Genomic DNA, 21,101 nt, shown 5'->3' on the forward strand with positions numbered 1-21,101 from the left:
TTATTGTGCGTTTAAACTCAGTTTATTTTTCAAACGTCGACCGGAAGTCCTAACCTTAACCTGCCTACCTTGACACCGGTGTCCCCACCCCAATCAGCGTGTGGCGTGGCCCACCAGGCTTTATCAGCCGCTGTCCGGGGCAGCATGGCTGCTCTTCTCTGCTCCAGGCCTCCGCCGACATTCGTGATTAAGTAGCTGCAGCGGCCAGACACGGGAACTCTGTCTCCGGCTGTGACAATGGCCAGGACTGGTTTCTGCGACTCCAAGCCCCTGCTGGACTTACACAAGAAGGTGAGAGTGTGCTCAACAGACATGATATGTTTTCTTAAGAAAATAAAAAGTTCCGACGTGAAGTGCTGTTCCTGTCTTCAGGCCTTCTGAGATCTTTTTCTTGTATGTGTGTATGTATGTAATATGTTCCCTTAATGACCCTGGTTTGAATTGATGGCAGATAGTAGACAGTATTTCTTAATTAACATAAGAAAACTTGTTGATTAAACCTTGATCTCAAGTTATTGCATTCACCTGCCATGATCCCAGGTGTGCAGGGCTCCCTGATTAGTTGTTGGAGTAGGACCTTTAGTCTCTGATGACCAGACATGAACCAGTATTTAAGGACATTCGTGTAACTGATTGTCATCCAGAGAATAACCTACAGTTAATATCAAAGTAAAAAAAAAAAAGAGTTTGAGTGCAAGTGTCCAACATCACATCACATCAGGTGCAAAGACCTTCTGTTGTCCCTGCAGGCGGATGAGAGGCGAGCCCCATTAAGAACTTGGGCTAATGCCTGTATGCCTATAGATCGCTGGCAGCCTGTAGAAGTAGATGAGTCCAGGATGGCTCCTGTCAAAATGGAGACAGAACACAGATGGGTATGTCTTCAATATCGCTCTTGTCTTAGCTCCTGATTATACTTTCTTATCAGTCTAACGTAACTGAGGAACACTTCTTTGATGTCAAAGCCAGAAACCTGTCTTTTGCAATATTCAAACTACTTTGGATCATAGCATCAGCTAGGAGTATCTATTTTTCTGCCACGATCATAACAATGCCACCTGCACGTGCATGTTGCACTGATATGCGAGACATTGTCTGTTTGCAGGAAAGGAGGTTATCGAAGCAAACAAATGAAGACATCATCATGGGTTTCCATGAGGACAGTCAAACACACTCAGATGGTAGTGTAAATCATTACCAAAGGTTTTCAAACTTATTTGTCCACACACAGTAGACTGTCTGTTTTGATTCAGGACAGCATGAACAATCCACCACAGAAACAGTCTGCAAAAGACTAAAAAATAATAATTTGTTCCTCTTTGTCCTGTTTTCCATCCTGTGTAGCAGATGGGTGTGTGGAGGCGCCCATGCTTCTTCACCCTCTCGGTCTACAGGGTCTTCACAGCCTACAGGCACTAGTACCAAGCTTGCTGCGCCATGAAGTAGAGACGGCACTGGAGAAGCTGGACCTCATATGGGACCGGACATATGCTTGGGACATGTTCTTGGATATGATGGTGAGACACCATGAACAGAGGCCACTCGTGTTTTATGTAATGTTTTCTCTCTAAGGAAGTAATGTTATATCTCCTGTTTTCTGGGTTCAACCTACAGAGAACTCAGTCACACAACTCTCTTCCCAATGCTGACCTGCCCCAGCATTTCACTGATGTCACCCATGCTATCCTGGTAGACTGGCTCATTCAAGTTCATGTAAGTCTCACTGTAGACGGAGGGTTTCTTCTCCATCAAAACAAAGCTTGTGTAACTTTAAAGTCATGCTTGTCGTTAAGAACCTGTTAAATGCTGTCAAAAGCATGGCTGTATTTGGTGTCACTTGAGTTGGCTGCCCTGTCAGGAAAGTGAAGAACAAAACATCTATCTTAATAGACAGATTACCGGAATGGTTTTAATGTTTTAGGAAATGCACTTAGTTAAATGAGAAAATTGATACCACTCAGTGTGGTAAATATGAAGCTACTGTCGCCAAGTTCAAGACTCCGAACAGGGGAAAAATGGCTGCCCTAGCACTGTCCAAAGGTCACACACTAGCACCTCCGAAGCTCAAGAATTCTTTCTCTGCAAGAAAGTGAATAGGCACATTTCACAAAATGTCAAGCTTTTCTTTGATTTTTGAAACTGTTTTTAACCGGTTATCTCCTACCAGGAGATGATGCATTTTCAGGCAGAGACCCTCTATCTGGCCGTACACCTCCTTTACCGCTCCCTGCGTCAGCTTAAGGTGGCCACAGCCAACCTGCAGCTCCTCGGCATGGTTTGCCTCTTCCTCGCTGCAAAGAAAGAAGAGTGTCTCCTCCCTGAGGTGGATCTGGATCAGCCCTCTCCAGCTATAAAGCTACAGCATGTTAAGCTGGCTGAGTAGTGTCATTTGATAAATGGGAGATGAATCATACTTAATGTTTATGTGTTTGTTTGTTTGTTTGTTTTTTCCCCTGCTGCTTCTTCCAGGTATCTGGACTCTGCTACTTGATGGACCACACCTACACTAAGCATCAGCTTCTGCGAATGGAGCGCAAAGTCCTCTGTAGCCTCAAGTTCGATTTATCCTACTGTCCCCCTTTGCATTTCCTTGTTCTCCTGGCTTCCATTGCTCACTGCAGTACTAAGGTAGCTCTTCAGATCTTTGTGTTTTTGTCCAGTTCCATGTCACCACCCCCAATAAAGTGTTTTTGTTTTGTTTTTTCATATACGGAGATCTGAAGTGTCTTCTGTGCCTCTAGGCGGTATGGATGGCTCGGTATCTACTCGAGCTGTCTCTCCTGGAAGCCCAGTGTGTGGTGTTTCTACCGGTGCAGCTGGCAGGAGCGGCCCTCTGCTTGTCCCGCCAAGTTCTCCAGGAGCCACCAACACCAGAAGGGGAAGCGGCCTGGTGTCTGGCCTCCAGCCTTCACGTCGGCAGGTGTGTGCCATGACTTGTAAGATGCACTCTTCTCATCCACCATGCCCTTTGGAAAGCCTTTACCCTGGCATTATCAGTACTGTGGTGACTGAGCTCTTGTTTCTCTTCATTCCTAACTTCACAAATGTAAAACTTTTACTTTAAGTGTAGTTTAATTAGCCCACATCCATCCTACCTGTCAAGTTTGACATGTGCACGCTTTGTGTTTTCTAGTGAAACAGCACTGCTGAGGATCATGCAGATTCTGGCCAGTGCTGCAGCCAAGGCCCACACCCGAGAGACTTGTGCTACTTTTATTAAATTCTCCTCTCCAGAAACCATGCATGTCAGCAGACACCCAGGTCTAAAGAATGCCCCCAGTCTGCTGGGCATATGCACTTGACATGCCTAACTCCCAGTAAAATGAATTATAATCCAGAGTTTACGTTGGAGATACCAGACCAGTATCACCTGAGGACTTTATCCCTGTAACACTGTATGTTCTTTGCTATGGATCCTGAGGAGTTACAATGGAAATGGGTGAGGAAGAAGTGTGCAAAAAAAACAAGCAAAACCTTGTTTGACAAGATTTGTGATTTGGCCAACCCAGTGGCACACCTGTTTTATCTTATCATGCAGCTGATTTAGAAAATATTTGAATTGTATTGATGTGCCTTTTTTGTCTTGCCACTTGTGAAGAGAGTTGTCTGTCTAGTTATTTCTAAACTTTTAATGTAAAAATAAAGTGTCTGCTGCAATGTTGAGTTTCAGCTGTTTATTTGGCGCAAATACAGGTCACAGCAGGTGACTGCAGAGCCACCTTCTGGCTGCATTGTTGGACACGCCTGCTCACATGCAAGCATGCTGACATTGCCGGCTGGCTCAATTGACTCACTGTAGCGAATGTGGGACAGCTGCAACAGCATAACTTTATATCATGAGAATTTCTTTTCAGTAACTGTAAGGAAACAAAGGGACATATCATGTTGTATTTTCCAATACAGTATTGTCCTACACCAGGCATGTCCAAGTCCAGCCTAATCATGGGCCGAAGCGTAAAAGAGGTTTTAAATGTTAACGGACTTTGCATTACTTATAAATTAGTCATGAACATGAGGTTAAAATGTGTATCAACTTCATGCAAGTTTAACGTATTCCATACAATTTATTATCTTCAGATTTTTTTGGATTTGTTCATGCCCGATTAGCTTATATCTTTGGTTACATTGCCATTTAAAAAAACAAGTAACCCACACTGAACAGTGCATTTTTAAAATGTTATTACTGGCCCCTGGGCATCTTCACATTGTCAAATCTTGCCATCTTTTAAAAGAAGTCTGGACACCCCTGTCCTACACTTTCAAATATCAACCAGTGCAGTACAGTAGGTTTGTTGTTCCATGATACATGTGTACAAATCTGTGGCTAGCTGCTGTTGGACTTGCACAGGCTTTTACTGGAATCTTCTTTCTCATTATCTTTTACATTTAATCCTAACTGCGACTTTCACCAACTCTCACATCCTGCCGTGTCTCTATCTGTTTAACGCACGCTAGATTTTCCTTTAATACCACAGTCTGGCAGCTGCATGTGCTCTCATTTCTGATTGGCTGTCGTAGCTGTCTCATGGACCAATGGGCGTTGAGCTTGCGGCGAGAGCTCGCTGCATTGTGTCTGCGGGTTGTCCTCAGAGCTGCTGTGAGCGGGTTCAATACGGTTCAATCAAGGTAACGCATATAATTACCACCGCCATGTTTGAACGCTGCCATCGGAGGGCTGCTGAGTGCCCGTGTGTTAGCTGCACACGGCACAGACGGACATAATGTGTCGACGCTGATTGCGTTTTTAAAAAAAAACTTTTTTGTCTTAAAACATTTCGTCGCAAAGTCCAAAAAAAAACGGTGGCGTCAAGCTAGCTCGGACTAGCCACCGGGATTTTCAAAACAAAAGCGCGAAAGTCGCAACTGTTGGGTAAACATAATCGGTGAGTACCACCCGAGGAGCTTGAAATTAAGAGTATGACTCTGAATTGCGTTGAGTGTCATCGGACTAGTCCGGGTTATTAGCAAAATCGCCTTTTTGTCTTTCATTCTTAACTTTATGCGTGCGTTTTATTTTCCAAACAACCGGATGTGAGGTTCATAACTCGGACTATTTTGACAGACGTTGCCAAATTTCAACCCGTCCTCTCTCTGTGGTCTTATCACACGGCACATTTGACAAAGAGGATTATGAATCATCTTGTGCTGTAGCTCCAGCAGATAACAATTTAATCATGGCACCGCCGGTTAAAGTTAGTGTTTTAGTGCACTGAGAGGGAAAACGACAGTTGTTGAAAATAATTGGCTGTTTGAAATTTGGAGGTAAGTTTTTCCAGATAGACTTGACACATCTATTGGCTATCGTTTAATTTCCACACCTCCTATGAAAGCTCTCACTCCTTCTACAACTTTTTTCGTCTTTCACACGGTTGTCGACATGGCTAACAACCCATTATGTCGTTTAATTTCGACCACTTTCGGTTGTTGTGTTATATTTTTCTGGGGGGGGTTGGCGTTCACTGTGAGAGGAAGTGTATGTTCGAGAGGGGCTGGACTCAACTTTGAGTGTTACATAATAGGAGGAGGAGGAGGAGGAGGAGGAGGTGCTGCTGTCTCAGCTGAGATGTGGTGCCTTCGCGGAACCGCTGAGAAAATCAGGAACAGTGTTTGAGCAAAGTGACCAAAAAAAAAAAAAGTGTTTACAAAAAGGTGGAGAGATCATAGAAAGTCAAAATATCAGTGTTGCCAGAGGGAAGAGGTTGTAGCACACCTAAAAAAAAAAAAAAGTGAATATAAAGTGCATGGGCACATTGTTTATTTATTTCCTACTTCTATTGGAGACAAAGAACTCATAGTAGAGAGCCGAGAGGACGGTCATAAGTCATTCAGGTCTAAAAAAAAGTTTGGCCCAAGCTGATAATTTTTCCAGCCGATTCATACGCTTATGTGCTACGTGTTGTTTTTTGGATTTGTACTTTGACCATCAGATACAGTAACTGCAACCGGCTCCTCGTGGAGGACACACAAACGCACAAGAAAGCAGTCCATGAAGAAAAAATGTAAAATCCACTGATCACTTGACAAATTGTATCTAAAGTCGTGTGTCTATGCATCACAGGGTAACTGCCTGTCATTTATTTATTGATATGATATACATGTAACTTATACTTGTAAAGGATTTGTAGTATAATCATCTTTTAATATATACAAACATGTACTCTTATTCATCGCTATATCTGTTACAACCTTAGCAGACATGGATGTATGAGCACAACTTTGGCTGCTACACTTTCAACATTGATAGAAGTTGCGTGTGAGAGAAACAAAAGAGAAAAAAACTTAAACTTGGCAATCTGGAGTACTTTTGTAAAAACACAAATTGACTCTGTGCTCCGTGTTTCTGCCTGTTGGCGCAAAGTACAAAACAACACAAAGTAAAGTAAAACAACACATTCTCCTAGAATACCATGTAAACACACGGTGAGCACGCACATGTAGACTAAAGCACAAAAAGCATTACCAAAGGTGTTAATACACAGTCATTTGTGTTTTATCCTTCAGATTCCTCATAGGCTAAATCTAAATATATATGTAAATCTAGAGTTTTGACACTATATCTAGTTACCGGTGCAATACCTTCACGTACACATAATCAGCACAGAGCTGTATGCTGTAGCTATACTGTTTCTGCAGGAGCACTAAGGACAGGCTGCTAAACTCTCAGTATGCAGCTCTAATCAACTTTAATACTAATCATGTGAAACTGAATCTTTTTTTTTTTTGCTGAGATTCTCTGCAAGCTTTTAATAGAGGTTATGACATTTTATGTGTAAGTTTCTCCGGTTACGCCCCCCCAAAAAAAGAGCTAAACACAGTACTGTCAGCTTGTGCCATCCTGGATTCATGTGGAGAAAAACATTTGCAAACACTACTAAAATGGCATAAAGGTGTTGTGCAATCGACTGCACAAACAGATTAAGAAAGACCTGAGGCAATTTCTTTCTTTCTTTTTTTTTTTTTAACAGACTGCACAATATTAAAGAGAAGAGGAGCAACAGTGTTTTTATGACACCAAACTGTGTGCTGCTGATAAAATGTCACTACGTAACATCTATTCAACTCTGTGGTTATTGTTGTTACCTAAGGCGTTGAGTGCAAGCAATGGGTGATATGCAGGGTACAACCTGCGTGTGCAAGGTCGCCAGTCTGTCAAAGGGCTAACACAGATCTCTGTCTCATGGGAGCAAAGCATTGTTTTGTTTTTTGTTTCTTTTTTAATGCTGGCAATTTGTAGCGTTCAGAGGACAGTTTAAATATCACGTATTCTTTCATTAGGGTCCAGTATGCCGAAGGAACAGCCTTGCTTGAGCGAGCACAGTCTTTGCGCTGCATCCAGCAAGAACGCTAAAGATAAGAGCAACAGCACGACTCTGCTGGCAATACGTAATACTAAAGACGCAGACCACTCCAGTGGACAGGGGTCCCGCTGCAGTTCAGAAAAAGACTCTGGCTACTCTGGTGAGTAAATGTGGCAAAAAAAATCTAACCAGAGGATGACATTTTGCCTAGATTTATTCTCTACGGCTAATACGCATACACTCTTATTGCATGTCAGCACAGAAAGTGGTAATTATGGAAGCTTAAGCAACAAACAGTGCAGTGTATAATGGGTAGAACATTATCTTGGATTTGTTACAAGGAAATGTTGATAACTGACTTACAGGTTTAACTTGATTACGTCAACAGTCACATTAGATGAAGAGCAATGATTTTTTTGTTACCAAAGAAAGTCAACATACTCTTAAAGTCAGACCCTCCAGGATTTTGCGATGTTGCGATTCGCAACTTCAGCGAATCCCTGTGAATTCAGGGCGGTGTTGCAATTTTAACCAATCACCGCGATTTTTCCGCAACTTCTGCGCAGTCTGTCCAGGAGAATGAAATCGGCGGGTCAGGGGCGGCCGCACGGTGCGAGAGGATCCCCTCCTGGGACCTCTGGCTGGCCCCCGCCGGGTGCATTTTCTCCACGGCGGTGCGCCACGACCGGCTCTGGGTCGGCTTGGAAAGGCTCAGGGGCGAAGGTGGAGCCGCGAGCTTTACAGCTCCCGCCCGCCCGGACCTCGTCGCTTGCCGGGGGCGTGCACTTAGTGCTCGCTGCATTCTCGACTGTCGAATCGCAACTTTCGCTTCCTCCCGCAACAAAAATGTAAAAAGCAACGCAACTTTCACCTCAATTTTTTTGAAAATCTCATGCAACATCAGGCATTTTAGGCCGCAACTATCTCAAACAAGGCCCGCGAAATCCTGGTGGGACTGTTAAAGGAAGTCATCATATTTAATATTTGATGTCAAATCCTTTGCTGCCTAACACTGTCTGACTGTACTAGCCCAGCTAGAAAGAGCTCAGGTGACTGGCTTTGCCAGTGGAGAATATCGCGTTACTCAATCATAAAACCTGCTTGGTAGCATTTATCAAGGATCAACACCTGCCAAAGCGTCACAAAAAGGTCTGAGTCCTGAAATGTCCACTCAGTTTGGATTTGAACACCCTCAAACACAACAGTACTTGAACATCACAGCCTCTTTTTTTAGATCAAACCCAAAGAGACAGAAGATGAGCGTTTCACAAGTATTAACTACTAAAGGAAGTACACTAACAGTATCTGTTTTCACAGGGAAATGCATATAATAGCACCCACCCTCTTTGCTTGAATGTAATACATAGAAAGATGGTATCACTACTGTCTAGATTGTCCAGTGTATTCATGTATTTAAAACCACACACTCTGCCATTTTAATGCATTTTATAGTATCTAATGTACCAAAATTATTTAAAAATAAACAAAAAACAGATATACAAACACAACAACGCCATTTATTATCAATTAACTAGGGAACAATTTCCACCCCTCCCCACCTCCTGAGTCACACAGCTCAGCTGCAGAGACACAAAGATAGTCTTAATCTAGAATTTTGTCCAAGACACGAACACAATGTTCATTTTACAAGCTCCGACCACAAACAATAAATGGTGAACACACCTGGTTGCTACCATTGTCATTCAGTAGCATTTTGGATAGGCTTAGTCATTTACAACAAGCCTCCTTCACACGTGGCTTACCTGCTGCTGTAAACATTTTTTAAAAAAGGGCAGTTGTGTTTTATGGGCGCCAAATAAAAACATTGTTGTTCCTGCACGATAACAGCCAGAGGGAAACCAAGATAGGTGAGGTGGTGGGGGGCAGATTAAAGTAGTTTGTGAGTAAACACTAAAGTTAAAATAGTGACATAAGAAATAACCTTCTAGAAACATTCAAATAAAATGTAATACCCTCCCCAATGACATTCTGTGTCAAAGCACTGTGTGTAGGTTGCTCATTTAAAAAATAAAATCATATTCTGTGCACTTTCTTTTTGCTGTGATATCAAAATAGGTATGGGGTATTGTTTTTGTTTTTTCTAGTATTGTATCTAAGTTTGAATTTCAAATTCACAAAAGCCCAACTCTCCTTGATAATCTTTCCTCAGTTCACTCTGTTCTAACTTCTTTGCAGATGGCTCAGACTGGCAGCAGACGGATGTGGAGGACCAGCGGAGCAACAAAAGCCAGTCCAAAGGCAGCGAGCATGCAGAAACATCACAGCCAGGTCAAAACCAAGAACCTAAGCGAGAGAATCCTGGGAATAGTTCCGCGGGCCGTGACCTCTCACCCATCTACATCATCAATAACATGGTGCTTAAACAGGTAAGACCAGCACCGACACGCACACGCTCAGTGAGTTTAGGAATACTCCCTAACCTTATGCTTTGGATCCTTGTTTTATATGCATTACCTACTCCTTCCTGTCCCACCAGCCGGACATGATCCAGAAAAGAGTTCAGCTGCCCCAGAGAAATGGAAGCATGGAGACCAGCAGTTCTGGTCCTGCCCACATGATCCTTTTACAGCAGCCGAGCTTGTTGCCAGCCACTCACCAGCTCCACAAGCCCTTGTCCCGAAAGCCCAACACAGCAGGGAAGAAAATAAACGGCACCTACCTACCCATCCTCAACTCCTACCCCCGCATTGCACCACACCCCAGCAAGAAGCCGCCTGATAAATCTTCACTGAACGACGAATCCCAGAATCTGAGCAAAAGGGTGTGCACAGAGCACAAGAGGGAAGACACATCTGTGACACAGAGTCTCCCTGAGCAGCACATTAATAAGCAACCCAAATTAGCAGCCTTAACTTCTGGGCTGCCATGTTCGTCTTCAACCAGAGATGCTCCAGCTTCCTCCAGTCCCACTACTGTCTCCTTGAGCCAGGGCACCCAATCTGGGTCCAGTCTGTGCACCACCACCACCTCCTCCTTCCTCTCAACCAGAGGACTTCTTAGAAACGGTGGCACCAATATTCGCCACCGCCGTTTCTTCAACACAGTACAAATCCTCAAACAGTCAGGTCTGTTGGACATTACACTGCGCACAAAGGAGCTGCTGCGGCAGAGCAACGCCACCGAGCGGGACGTCGCCCAACTCCGCCAGCACACAGAGCTACTCTGCCAAGTTGCCAGCAACCCCAGCTGCAGCCTGAACGGTATCACAGCCTGGGAACATTTGCACCGATCCATGGCAGAGTCTGGCAGCTACCCCGACCTTAAAATCCTCCAAAATTTACAAATCCCATGTCATCCAGATTTTCCCAATAAGCCGGAGAATATTTCCACAGGTGACACCAATAGTCCGCTCGCTGCTGAGAACTCACCTCAACCGCGATCTCGCCTTCTCACTACTACACCAAACCCAAACCAGACCTGTCCTGTGCCACAGCAGTCTCACTCAGGGCAAGGCAGGGAGCTCGAGGCCAGCTGTAAATCTTCAGAGAAAGTCACCTTTACGCCTCCTGACAGTTCCACAGATTAACACAATCTGAAGTGCCTTTTTAAAGGGAGAGCGAGTACTCAGGACAAGCCAGTGGAGGACCAGTTATTTTTGGGTATCATGTGGTTTTATTGGTTCATCCCTGGTTATTTAGGTTTTAGTTTTATAGGGATTTTGTATAGTCAATGAAAATCAAACGATGACTCAAGTTTAGCACTTAAGTATTGCATGTTGCAGTACAAGTTTTGTTTCCAGTTGTCAAACGTGCTTCACCAAAATCAAATGTTTGACAGCTGATCCCCAATGAATGTACTCAAGTGCAATTAAGTCCCATCAAATGGCACCATCTTATATATAAGCACTGCAGACTTTAAAGAAGCATACAGATGAGATCTGTGTATGCGTAAATAAAATGTTTTCCCAGGAAGCAGAGGCAAATGACTTGCACACAAGTGGCAGGGCTGGGCGATACAGCCAAAAATATCCTGTAAACTATTTTTTTCCACGTTGATCAATATTGATATTTATCACTATAATTTGATAATACTGATAATTACTGAAGTCTGAAGAAACCAGATGGTTCATAAGTTAAACTTTAGAGTATAGTTTACTAACATAGAATAACAAACTGTGCAAACATGAATATTTTAGAATTTATTTTGTGATTTAAAAAAAAACACCACCGATCATATATATATTATATATATATATCTATATATATATATATATATATATATAATATTATATCTATATATATATATATATATATATATTAGATCTAAATGAAAACCTTTAACTTTGTCTGCATGCTTTGTCTGCCATAACAAAACCAAATCAGTTGAACCTTAAGATATGATGATGATGATGATGATGTGGTTGCTGGGATGACACCTCTTCAGGTGACAGAAAAAATATGTTGCGTCTTCCCTCAGGGTTGGTCTTAATCTGGACTTTGACGTCATGTTACCATCAGCAAATTCAAATTTTATCACAATCCCATATTAAGGTCATTTTATCGCCCAGCCCTAATGACAACTACAGTATGTATTAGTTGCAGAATATGTATTAGTTAGTTCAGCTGGTCAGTTCTTTGTCAAATCAGATCAACTTAATTCAGGGAAATGACATAAAATGAATTATAAATAAATTAATAAATACAATAAATGCATTCCCTAGTACAAACTAAAAAAGTTGGGATGCTGTGTAAAACATACATGAATAAAGAATGTGATCATTTGCAAATCCCTTTTGACCTACATTCATAATACAAAGACAAGATATTACATGTTCGAATGTCTGATAAACTACATGCATTCTGAATTTGAAAATCTGCTACATGTTCCAAGAAAGCTGGGACAGGGACAACAAGAGACAAAATAATTTAGGTCAGAAACGAAGATGGAGCGAGGTTCAATAACACGATTGTGTCCAAACAAAAGGGATGCTACAAGTGTGATCGTCGTAAACATTGCACAAATGTAACACAGAGCGAGACATTTATGGATTTTCATCTCATAACTGAAGTTTCTTTATATTGTAAGAACAAAAAGACAAGACAAGCAGAGCACAAATATGCCATTCGCACAAGAAATGTTAACTAGCCAATGACTAGACACTCACTCTCCGGACTAACCAGAAGAGTAATCCATCCATTTTATGTAATTTATATCCGTATGTCCACAAACCTTTGGTATTGATCACATGCCATCTTCCACACAAAAAGGTGACAAAGGAAACATTTTGAATCTACAGATTACATTATTCGACACAAAGGAAGAGATCTTAAAGTAATTGATGAATTCACATGAAATCAAATATCCAAGTCACTAATTAAAAAATGGATCAGGCAGTTTTAACAATGTCATAAAGGGGATATAGCTCAGTGGCAGAGAGCTTCTTTTAATATTAAGAACACGGGTCCTGTTACATGGCTGTTATGTTTATATGGAGAACCAAAAGGGGAAATACAAATACACAATTGTATAAAGGATAATACTACATGTGTTCTTGAACACCGAGTTCTCTGGGCCAGAGCTCATCTGAGATGGACTGACGGAGAGCGGAAAGGTGTGCTGTGGTCTGATGAGTCTACATTCCAAATTGTTTTTGTGAATCATGGACGTCATGTCCTCCAGGCTAAAAAGGGGAAAAATGCCACCGTCTGTGATGGTGACGCGTTAGTGTCCATGGCGTGATGGGTGACTTGCACATCTGGTGAAGGCACCATTAATGCTGAAAGGTACTTCTATGTAGCCATATGGTGACATCTCTTTCAGGGATGGATGTCCCTGCTTATTTCAGCAACGCAATGCCAAGCCACGTTCTGCTATGTGTGACAACAGCGTGGCTTTGTAGTAAAAGAGTGCAGGTACTAAACTGGCCTTTGTGCAGTCCAGACTTGTCTCTCGTTGAAAATGTGTTCCACATTAGGAAGCACAAAATTCAAAAGAGACGTTAGATTATTTACAAAAAAAGGTTTATCAGTTTGAACATTGAATATCTTTGTACTGTCCTTGTACTGTATTCAGTTAAATATAGGCTAAAAGGGATTTGCATATCATTGCATTGTTTTTTTTATTAACATTTTACGTTGGCAGCATCCCAGCTGGGATAGGCTCCAGGCCCACTGTGACCCTAAGCGGTTACAGATAATAGATAGATGGACTTTATGAACTGCTTTACCCGAGAGAGAAGTATCTCTCTGATACGAGATCAAGATTGCTGCCTTCAAAACAACACAGCTAAAGCTAAAGATTCCCAGAAAAATGGCACTAAGGAAACCGATAATACTTGAGGCACAACCAGGCGCTCTGTGTCAATTTCTCTGTGACATCACAAAGTGCACTACACTGGATTGCAGCAAGGACTTCTATCCAAATGCTTTTCAACAAAGCCTTAAAAACTCTTCTTCATATTCACACCTCATCATCACACAGTATCCTACTCATGTAGTTTATTGTCATTTTACAACAAATCAATCGCACACCTTATGAATTCAACACAGCACTTCCAGAATATTCACTCATCCCACTTCCTTTCACGCAGCATCTTTGTTGTCTGCTTTCACTTTGATATTTTTTTTTTTTTTTTTTTGCGCATTGCCTCTACTTGTTGGCGTCATGTGATCATCTGTAGATGGTTTTGATGATTTCAAAGATGGAAAACAGTAACAGTTTGCATTGTGAGTTTGAGAGATTGGCGGTTTTAAGTATAGAAGTATGTTGATTAAGTGGTTATATGCATGTGGTATGTTTATGATTTTTTTTCTTCTTCTGTTTTCCATTTCTTTGTGCTTTGTGCTTCTGCCAGCAATGCACACATTTCCTAAATTGAAAGTGGTTTATACAGTGTATATTTGTCATAATTTTAAGGTATTTAAATAAAGCGATACACAAAGAACATACTTTTTTTGTGTGTGTGTGTGTGTATCATATGAATCTTTTCAAATTGAGCCATGTCATAATATTTGTCTACAGTGAGTTCACTTCAAATAATCCAGCCGCCACCATGGAAACTGAAGAGTTTTGATGCACATGTGAGCAACCTGAAAGGACTGTGTCCTGCTCCTCAAATCAATGAAAATAGTTTTGTTCCATATATCTCCTTTTGAGCTCCATGGTAACAGAAAATGTTCTGCACTTTGTGTTTTTTCTCCTTTTGAAATTGATTTTGTTATGAGATGCATAAACATTACACGTAACAGTTGACAAAGAGTTCAGAATCAAGTAATCTTCATATCAACTGATAGTGGACTGATGCGGATCGTCCCCACAGATCTTCTGCAGCTCGGTTTCTCTTTTCAAGGTCAAGGAGCAGCCAGGGTCAGATTGGCACAGATGATGGAAACGCTAAGAAAGTGAGAAAAACATTCAGTGATTGAAACGTGAACCTCTATTACATTATTTTTTGGTGGTCTTATTATATGTTTTTTTGCATTGTGGTGAAACAGATGAGTATACAGGTAAGGTGATAAGTATAAGCTAATAACTTGCATTTATATTTTAAGAAAAAAAGGAATCATTAAGAACATGCATTGATCTTTGATCATTGGTTTTAAATGGCAGCTGATTTAAGGATTCTGTCCACAGTCAGTTGGATTATAGAGTATACCCATACAATTAGATTTAAATATATATAATTAATTCATTTTACTTAATATATGTATGTCATTTCCTGAAATAAGGATATTGAATTCCCACCTGACTCAGACTGCCATTCCCGGTTGCCAGTTTATACAGCGCCCAACCCGGCACAGTCAGAATAGAGGAGAGGGCCAGTACCCAACCTACCACGTACGCCCAGGTTGGGTACACATACCAGCGGTTAAAGGTCAGAGGCTGGTACCAAACCAAAGAAGATATAAAAGAGCCCTGAGAAAACAACATGAAGAGATGCAGTGGTTGTCTAGACATTTCAGCATAACAGCTTCATCTAACATTAAAGTTCAAAGTTTACAGTGGAGTGCATAAGGAGTTCAGGTGGACATGGAGATTATATGCAAAATGCCCGACTCACCAGTGAGACCAGCGGAGTGAGGTAACGCCAGCAGACTTTAAAGAACGGGTTGGCAGTCACACCTGTCATGTCCTTTATGATGTCATACAACCGCTCTGTCCCTTTTAAAGGAGATTAAGATGGATAAAGAGTATATAACAACCAGATGAAGCTAGATGTTTTTAAGGACCCGTGTGTAGGATTTAGTGTCATCTAATGGTGTAGCTGCAGATTTGCAGTGCCCTCCACCTTTCTATTTCAAGCATGAAACTACGATGGCTGCAAAACACACAGAATGCTGGAACCAGTGTTTGGTTTGTCTGTTCTGGGCTACAGTAGAAACATGGGGGACTGTAGCTTATTCTAAGACAACAAAAAGATAACAATTCTCATTTCCAGGTGACTACACACTGATGAAATCAGAACTATGCATATTATATTACATATGTGCCATATTCTTTAAACAGAGCCAGACCTTTAAAGAGGAACTTAATTTGTTTTCATACACAAAGGTCAGTTTACTAGTTGTAAAGAGTATGACTGTAGACCTGGAGGAGAAATATGCAATATATCTCATACTCTGCTGCTTTGATTTTGCAGCAGCATTACCTACCAAAGAGCCACCCCAGTGCCAGGGCCTCAAACACACAGAGAAAGAGGATGCAGGCTCCATTACAAGCGTAGTAGTCAAACATCTGGAACACGTACATCCCTCCCTGAAGACAACAAGACAGACATTTATTTGACATCGATTTATTTATTTAACTTTGTACGTCAACCTCAGATATATTCTTTTTTTCTTCCTTTAATATTTCAACTTATATGTTGTAATGTCATTATGAGCTGAAAGCATTTTGGATTGATGGATGAATACATAATACATTAACATATAACACTAAATACTGACTTCAGTTATCATGACAAGCTGAGAGAGGAAGCATGTGAGGCAGAAGAGGAGGAGTAAAAGTTCCCGTCGGCCTGCCCTGCGCATTTTTGTGGGAAACATGTCTATGATGGATGTCATCACCACCTCCATGGCAACAAACTGCACAGAGAAAGGACGAGTAAGTACATTTCCAAATGTACATATTTTCTTCTCCCAATAGAGTTCATGTACATGTATCTTACTTGTGTGTCCAGACCCAAGAGAATGAGCATGATAAAGAAACAGATGGACCACAGTTGGGGAAGAGGCATCATGGCGACAGCTTGAGGGTATGCAATGAACGCCAAGCCTGGACCTGGGAAACAACATCAGAATAATGCAAGAGTTGCCATCTTCTACTATCTGCCTTTGATGTCCAGCCAATTTAGGATTAATATCTCATCAACCTAGTAACAACAACCTACTCAGTCTCTTAAGATGGATGGAATTGGGGAAGTTCCTGGAAATCACAAAGGAGTTTAAGATACTCCAGGAGTGCAGAGAACTGCAGATTATGCTGGTATGGAGTCTATGTGATTGTTTGCACTGTAAATATTTGGGTAGGCAGGAGATGAGAGTGAAGAAACATGAGCACAATAAGGATCTGACTAGACACATAGATATTTGTGTGCACAAGTGTATCTACAGTATGAATCCATGTACACACTTCACTCAGATTCATGCAGGGCCCCAAAACTACAAAGCAGCCCTCTCAGCGGCCCTGCACACATACACCTATCTCCTTGCCAACAGGCCTGTAAAATATACACACCTATACCAAGGCAGGAATGTATGCAATGCAACCGCTACACTCCCAACTGTCCTTAGGTGAACTGTTACTGTGTTTATCATATCTATTGGTGTCCTCAAGATGGCAGCAAAGATTTTAGCTGTTGTAAACCAGTGGCAGAGGAAGTCCTGTAAGTAAGAGTACCAGTACAACAGTATTAAGATGAATGATGTGGCAGAAAATGTTGACTTTTCTGTAATATTTGATTATTTTTGGTGAAATATTGGAGGATTAGAGATTTTTTTAAATGTAAACCTTGTGAGAGGTTTAGAGGGATAATGGCTTTAATCTTTTATAAGCTTATCTTATTTTGATTTTGTATTTTCCTTTTTTTTTCATCTCCAACAATACACGTCAAATTATATTGGAGTAAAATATACTCCTTTTGCTAAGAATAGGCTTATATAGTAAAATGAATATACACCACGTCAAACATTTACATAAGTACAGTTTTTAGTGAATCTGGTCAGTTACTTTCCAGCCTCGGTAAGGCGTGTACGAGGTGTGCATCTCATACTACTGTATGATAGAGGTCATGTGGTTACAAAAGCTCAAAAGAATTGTCAAATATCATCATTTGCGCTTACACTATTGAAAAATCAAGCTTTCTCTTGGAAATGTCCAGTAAGTGACCTTTTATTGAGACTTCTCAAATTCAAAGTTTTCTCACCAGACTTCTTTCAAACACACCAAACCCCACGAAATGAAAGCTAACTACACTTTAACTTGAACTACCTAATTATTTTTTGCCTTCTTTGCCTACTTCTAAGCCTAACCTCCCAACTGGAGACCTCCACTGCTTGTGAGACTGCAGCATGTTCTTATACTGCAACAAGACACCCGCGTGTTGTGCTGCACTGTAACACTGGTTGCAGGAGGCGTGAGCTGTGGCTGCGTGTTTCCGACCTGCCTACCTACCTGACTCTGCCACTTCTTCAATGGGAATACCCTGCTCATGAGCCATGAATCCCAGCACAGAGAAGACCGCAAACCCAGCTACCACGCTGGTGCTACTGTTCAGTAAACACAGCCAGAGACAGTCTCTACAGAACAGAAAAAAACATGCATACCCTATGAATTCATAGCATGTAGTTGGTCATTTTTTAACATGGTTTTTAATATCCTCAGACGCATTTGGCAGAAAAGTTGATAACTTTAATGACATCAGTCACACATTGATAAATACTTACTTATAGCAGTTGTTGTTGTAGGTGTTGTAACTGCCTAGCACAGTTAAGGAACCCACACCCACACTGTATGAGAAGAAGATCTGAGCCCCTGCCTCCATCCAAACCTGTTCAAACAAAGAAACAGTGAGTGCATTTGTATAAACAAAACCCTACACTGTTACAATATATCATTAAGCTCCTACGTGAGGGTTGGTGAGTTGTGAGGGGTCAGGCAGGAGATAAAACAGCACTCCTTGTAGAGCTCCAGGAAGAGAGAGTCCACGGATCAATAGAATGAGCAACATCACATAGGGGAAGGTAGCAGTGAAGTACACCACCTGTAAAAAATGAAAAATCATTCAGGCATTTAAATATGTACTTTATACACATTAACCACAGCTTTAGGATTTATGTAAATACCTTTCCTGTAGACCTGACCCCTTTCCAGATACAAAAGTAGCAGATGATCCACATAACAATTAGACACAACAGCACCTCCCACCTGATGCTGCCTATCTGCTCAATCCCCCCTGAGATAGCCAGCACTCGTCGTCTAGAAGGACAAAATATGGACAAAAATGTTAGTTGCCACATTTCTAAGATCCCAGTGGCTTAGTTTGTTAGTCAATGTACAGACTTACTCCCAGAATTCTGTGGCAGCAGAGGTTGTGTCAGTCTGGTTGGTCCATTCAAAGGTGTTATTTCGTGTTGTAAAGTCTACACAGTCATCTGAAAGGATAAGAGATGAGGGGAAGTCATGAGGCAGGAAGGGTATGATAAAACATTTTTCCAGTTGTATTATAGTAAATGTAGAATCCAATGTTTCTGGAAATTATCCTGTATTAGGGACTGAAAGTCACCAAAAGTCTCGGGACGCTGTTGGTCTGCTTTGCCCATTCTTTGCAAAATTAAAACACTGGAGGGTTTTCATCAATTAAAAATTCACTCACATTGATATCTGCTATCGCAACATCAGTTCATTATGCAATTGACAACCCCAATGCCATGGCGCTTTCTGTTTACCTGTGTTCCAGTAGTTGTTGCAGGTGGCCCATGGCAGCTGGGGACTAAAGGAGAACACCAGGTAGAGCAGAGCCCAGGAAAGAAGAATGATGTAGGTCATACAGGTGTACAAGAGGATCACCTGCCCACCATAGCCGATACCTGCAGGGTCAGATATGGTACTTTCTCTTTTAGACAAACATCACTAAACCTTCTCTATTTATGCCTTATCCATGATCTAAGCTGTTTGTTGTTTCCCTAAGATAAAGTGATAGATATATAGAAAAGAAAAGTGAAAAAAACAGCAGTTTATTTTTCCTTATTTATTGCATAAAACTATAGTGGAAATGATAAAAACACGCAATGTTGTAGGAGACCATGAGAAGAGACCAGTATGAAATTAATGAGCAATATTCAAAAATGTCTATTGTGGTACAGTTTTTATGTTGTAAAGAAATATTCTTATCTGTAATGTGTTCATGGTACAATCATGATGATGATAATAGTTAATAAGTAATAATAATAGTATAATAACAAAGACAATAGCAATACTAACGAAACGACTCAATATATTGATAATGGGCAGTTAAAAATAATAATAATTCAATCGATGCAGCCTAACCAGAGAGGTTTTTTGTAGCCCAGACCTTTGTTTAAATATTAATTTATTTTAAACCATTAAATGAGGCTCACAGAGGCTATGTTGTTACTTTTGTCAATGTTTGCCTTGTACTTGTACATCTTCTACATCCAAAACTGAGTTCTGCTAGTCGTGAAAATTTATCTTTCATCAGCACAACACTTTTCACTTTTACACAATCCTCGTTCTCATATTTATATAGTGTTATATTTTAATCATTCGACATTTCTTTGCACTGTTGACCCTGTGTTAACCTATAAATGTCAGAAAAAAAAAAAAGAATATTGAAACTGAAACATTTAACTTTTGTAATTGAAAGTTTGACCTTCTGCCAACGGGCACAACTTCCTCCAGCAAGTGATGGCGCCCTCCTGGGTGTACTGGCCAATGCTCGTCTCAAGCAGGAACAATGGTACGCCACAGGTCACCACAAATACCAGATATGGCACCAGGAATGCACCTGGATTTACAAAGCATACAATACATGTACCACAGATTTAATGTAACAAGTAGTGACTGTCATATCATCTATTTTCTTACCCCCTCCATTTTTGTAGCAGAGGTAAGGAAACCTCCACACATTGCCCAGGCCGACAACATTTCCTGCCACAGCTAGGAGAAACTCCAATTTATTGCCCCAGTGTCCTCTTTCCTCCACCTTTGCTTCCTTGCCTTTTGCTGCATATTTTTTATTCAACATGCCCAAAATTTCAGTCAGAACCCAGCTTTGCTCTTAACCAGGTGTCCAGGTTTGCTCTGGCTTACATTAATTCTTAATCCTATATCGTGTAAAAAGCAGCTGCCTTATGTAATGAGAAACTGCCTCACTAGTTAATCAGTTCTCTGTGGGAATTATCTCCAGGCTGAGCATGATAGGCATAATCTGAACAAAGAACAAATTAGAAAAGTACTGTTCTTACCTTGATATTGTTTTTTTTTTCCCACATGCATAAATTTCTTGTCTTGTGCTTTCGCTCAAATATTTCTCATGTGTTCCTCCATATACTTTATAGTTTTCTGAAATATGGCGAGACAAAAATGCATGCATGCTTGCCGCAGTACTAAGATAATCTTCACCAAACTGTCTGTCAGTCATCTACACAGCCAGGTTTTGAAAGATGTCATATGAATGACAGGACAGTTATTTAAGAGCATATGTGAAGGTTGCATTATTCATATTTTGTTCTTCTACATATATCTTCATCCAGCTTAACTTTATATTTATTGATATATTTGTTCTTAACTGCTGTTGTATTTCGTCACGCACATGATCACCGG

General features: G+C 41.0%; 3 protein-coding genes across 7 annotated transcripts; 2 read left to right on the forward strand and 1 right to left on the reverse strand.

Annotated features, from left to right (window-relative positions):
* Positions 1 to 101: 101 nt before the first annotated feature.
* ccnp (cyclin P) lies at positions 102 to 3,657 on the forward strand. 3 transcript variants are annotated; one of them, XM_010757146.3, is made up of 9 exons: positions 105 to 291; positions 750 to 875; positions 1,106 to 1,181; positions 1,345 to 1,517; positions 1,615 to 1,713; positions 2,168 to 2,323; positions 2,470 to 2,628; positions 2,742 to 2,920; positions 3,134 to 3,657. In XM_010757146.3, the coding sequence occupies exons 1-9, from the start codon at positions 238 to 240 to the stop codon at positions 3,300 to 3,302; spliced, it is 1,191 nt and encodes a 396-aa protein (XP_010755448.2). In that variant the 5' UTR covers positions 105 to 237; the 3' UTR covers positions 3,303 to 3,657. The 3 variants fall into 3 exon arrangements, with proteins under 3 accessions (XP_027135791.1, XP_010755448.2, XP_019123751.2); XM_019268206.2 differs by having other exon boundaries at positions 1,348 to 1,517; XM_027279990.1 differs by lacking the exon at positions 2,168 to 2,323 and having other exon boundaries at positions 102 to 291.
* Positions 3,658 to 4,497: 840 nt separating this feature from the next.
* si:ch211-132b12.7 (CLOCK-interacting pacemaker) lies at positions 4,498 to 11,463 on the forward strand. 3 transcript variants are annotated; one of them, XM_010757147.3, is made up of 4 exons: positions 4,498 to 4,626; positions 7,276 to 7,458; positions 9,495 to 9,685; positions 9,796 to 11,463. In XM_010757147.3, exons 2-4 carry the CDS (start codon positions 7,284 to 7,286, stop codon positions 10,843 to 10,845), a joined length of 1,416 nt encoding a protein of 471 aa, XP_010755449.2. In that variant the 5' UTR covers positions 4,498 to 4,626; positions 7,276 to 7,283; the 3' UTR covers positions 10,846 to 11,463. The 3 variants fall into 3 exon arrangements, with proteins under 3 accessions (XP_010755449.2, XP_010755450.2, XP_019123745.2); XM_010757148.3 differs by lacking the exon at positions 4,498 to 4,626 and adding an exon at positions 4,633 to 4,883; XM_019268200.2 differs by lacking the exon at positions 4,498 to 4,626 and adding an exon at positions 4,916 to 5,262.
* A 2,414-nt stretch (positions 11,464 to 13,877) lies between these two features.
* On the reverse strand, positions 13,878 to 20,739 carry LOC104940530 (sodium- and chloride-dependent GABA transporter 2). Its single transcript, XM_019268205.2, has 14 exons — positions 20,364 to 20,739; positions 20,149 to 20,283; positions 19,205 to 19,345; positions 18,823 to 18,910; positions 18,602 to 18,734; positions 18,385 to 18,519; positions 18,203 to 18,306; positions 17,931 to 18,055; positions 16,426 to 16,538; positions 16,205 to 16,342; positions 15,911 to 16,013; positions 15,319 to 15,419; positions 15,003 to 15,173; positions 13,878 to 14,651 (listed from the first exon to the last, which is right to left on the reverse strand). Exons 1-14 carry the CDS (start codon positions 20,521 to 20,523, stop codon positions 14,541 to 14,543), a joined length of 1,758 nt encoding a protein of 585 aa, XP_019123750.2. The 5' UTR covers positions 20,524 to 20,739; the 3' UTR covers positions 13,878 to 14,540.
* Between the last annotated feature and the right edge of the window lie 362 nt (positions 20,740 to 21,101).

This window comes from Larimichthys crocea, chromosome VII (assembly GCF_000972845.2).
Source record: "Larimichthys crocea isolate SSNF chromosome VII, L_crocea_2.0, whole genome shotgun sequence".
Classification (NCBI taxonomy): Eukaryota; Metazoa; Chordata; class Actinopteri; family Sciaenidae; genus Larimichthys; species Larimichthys crocea.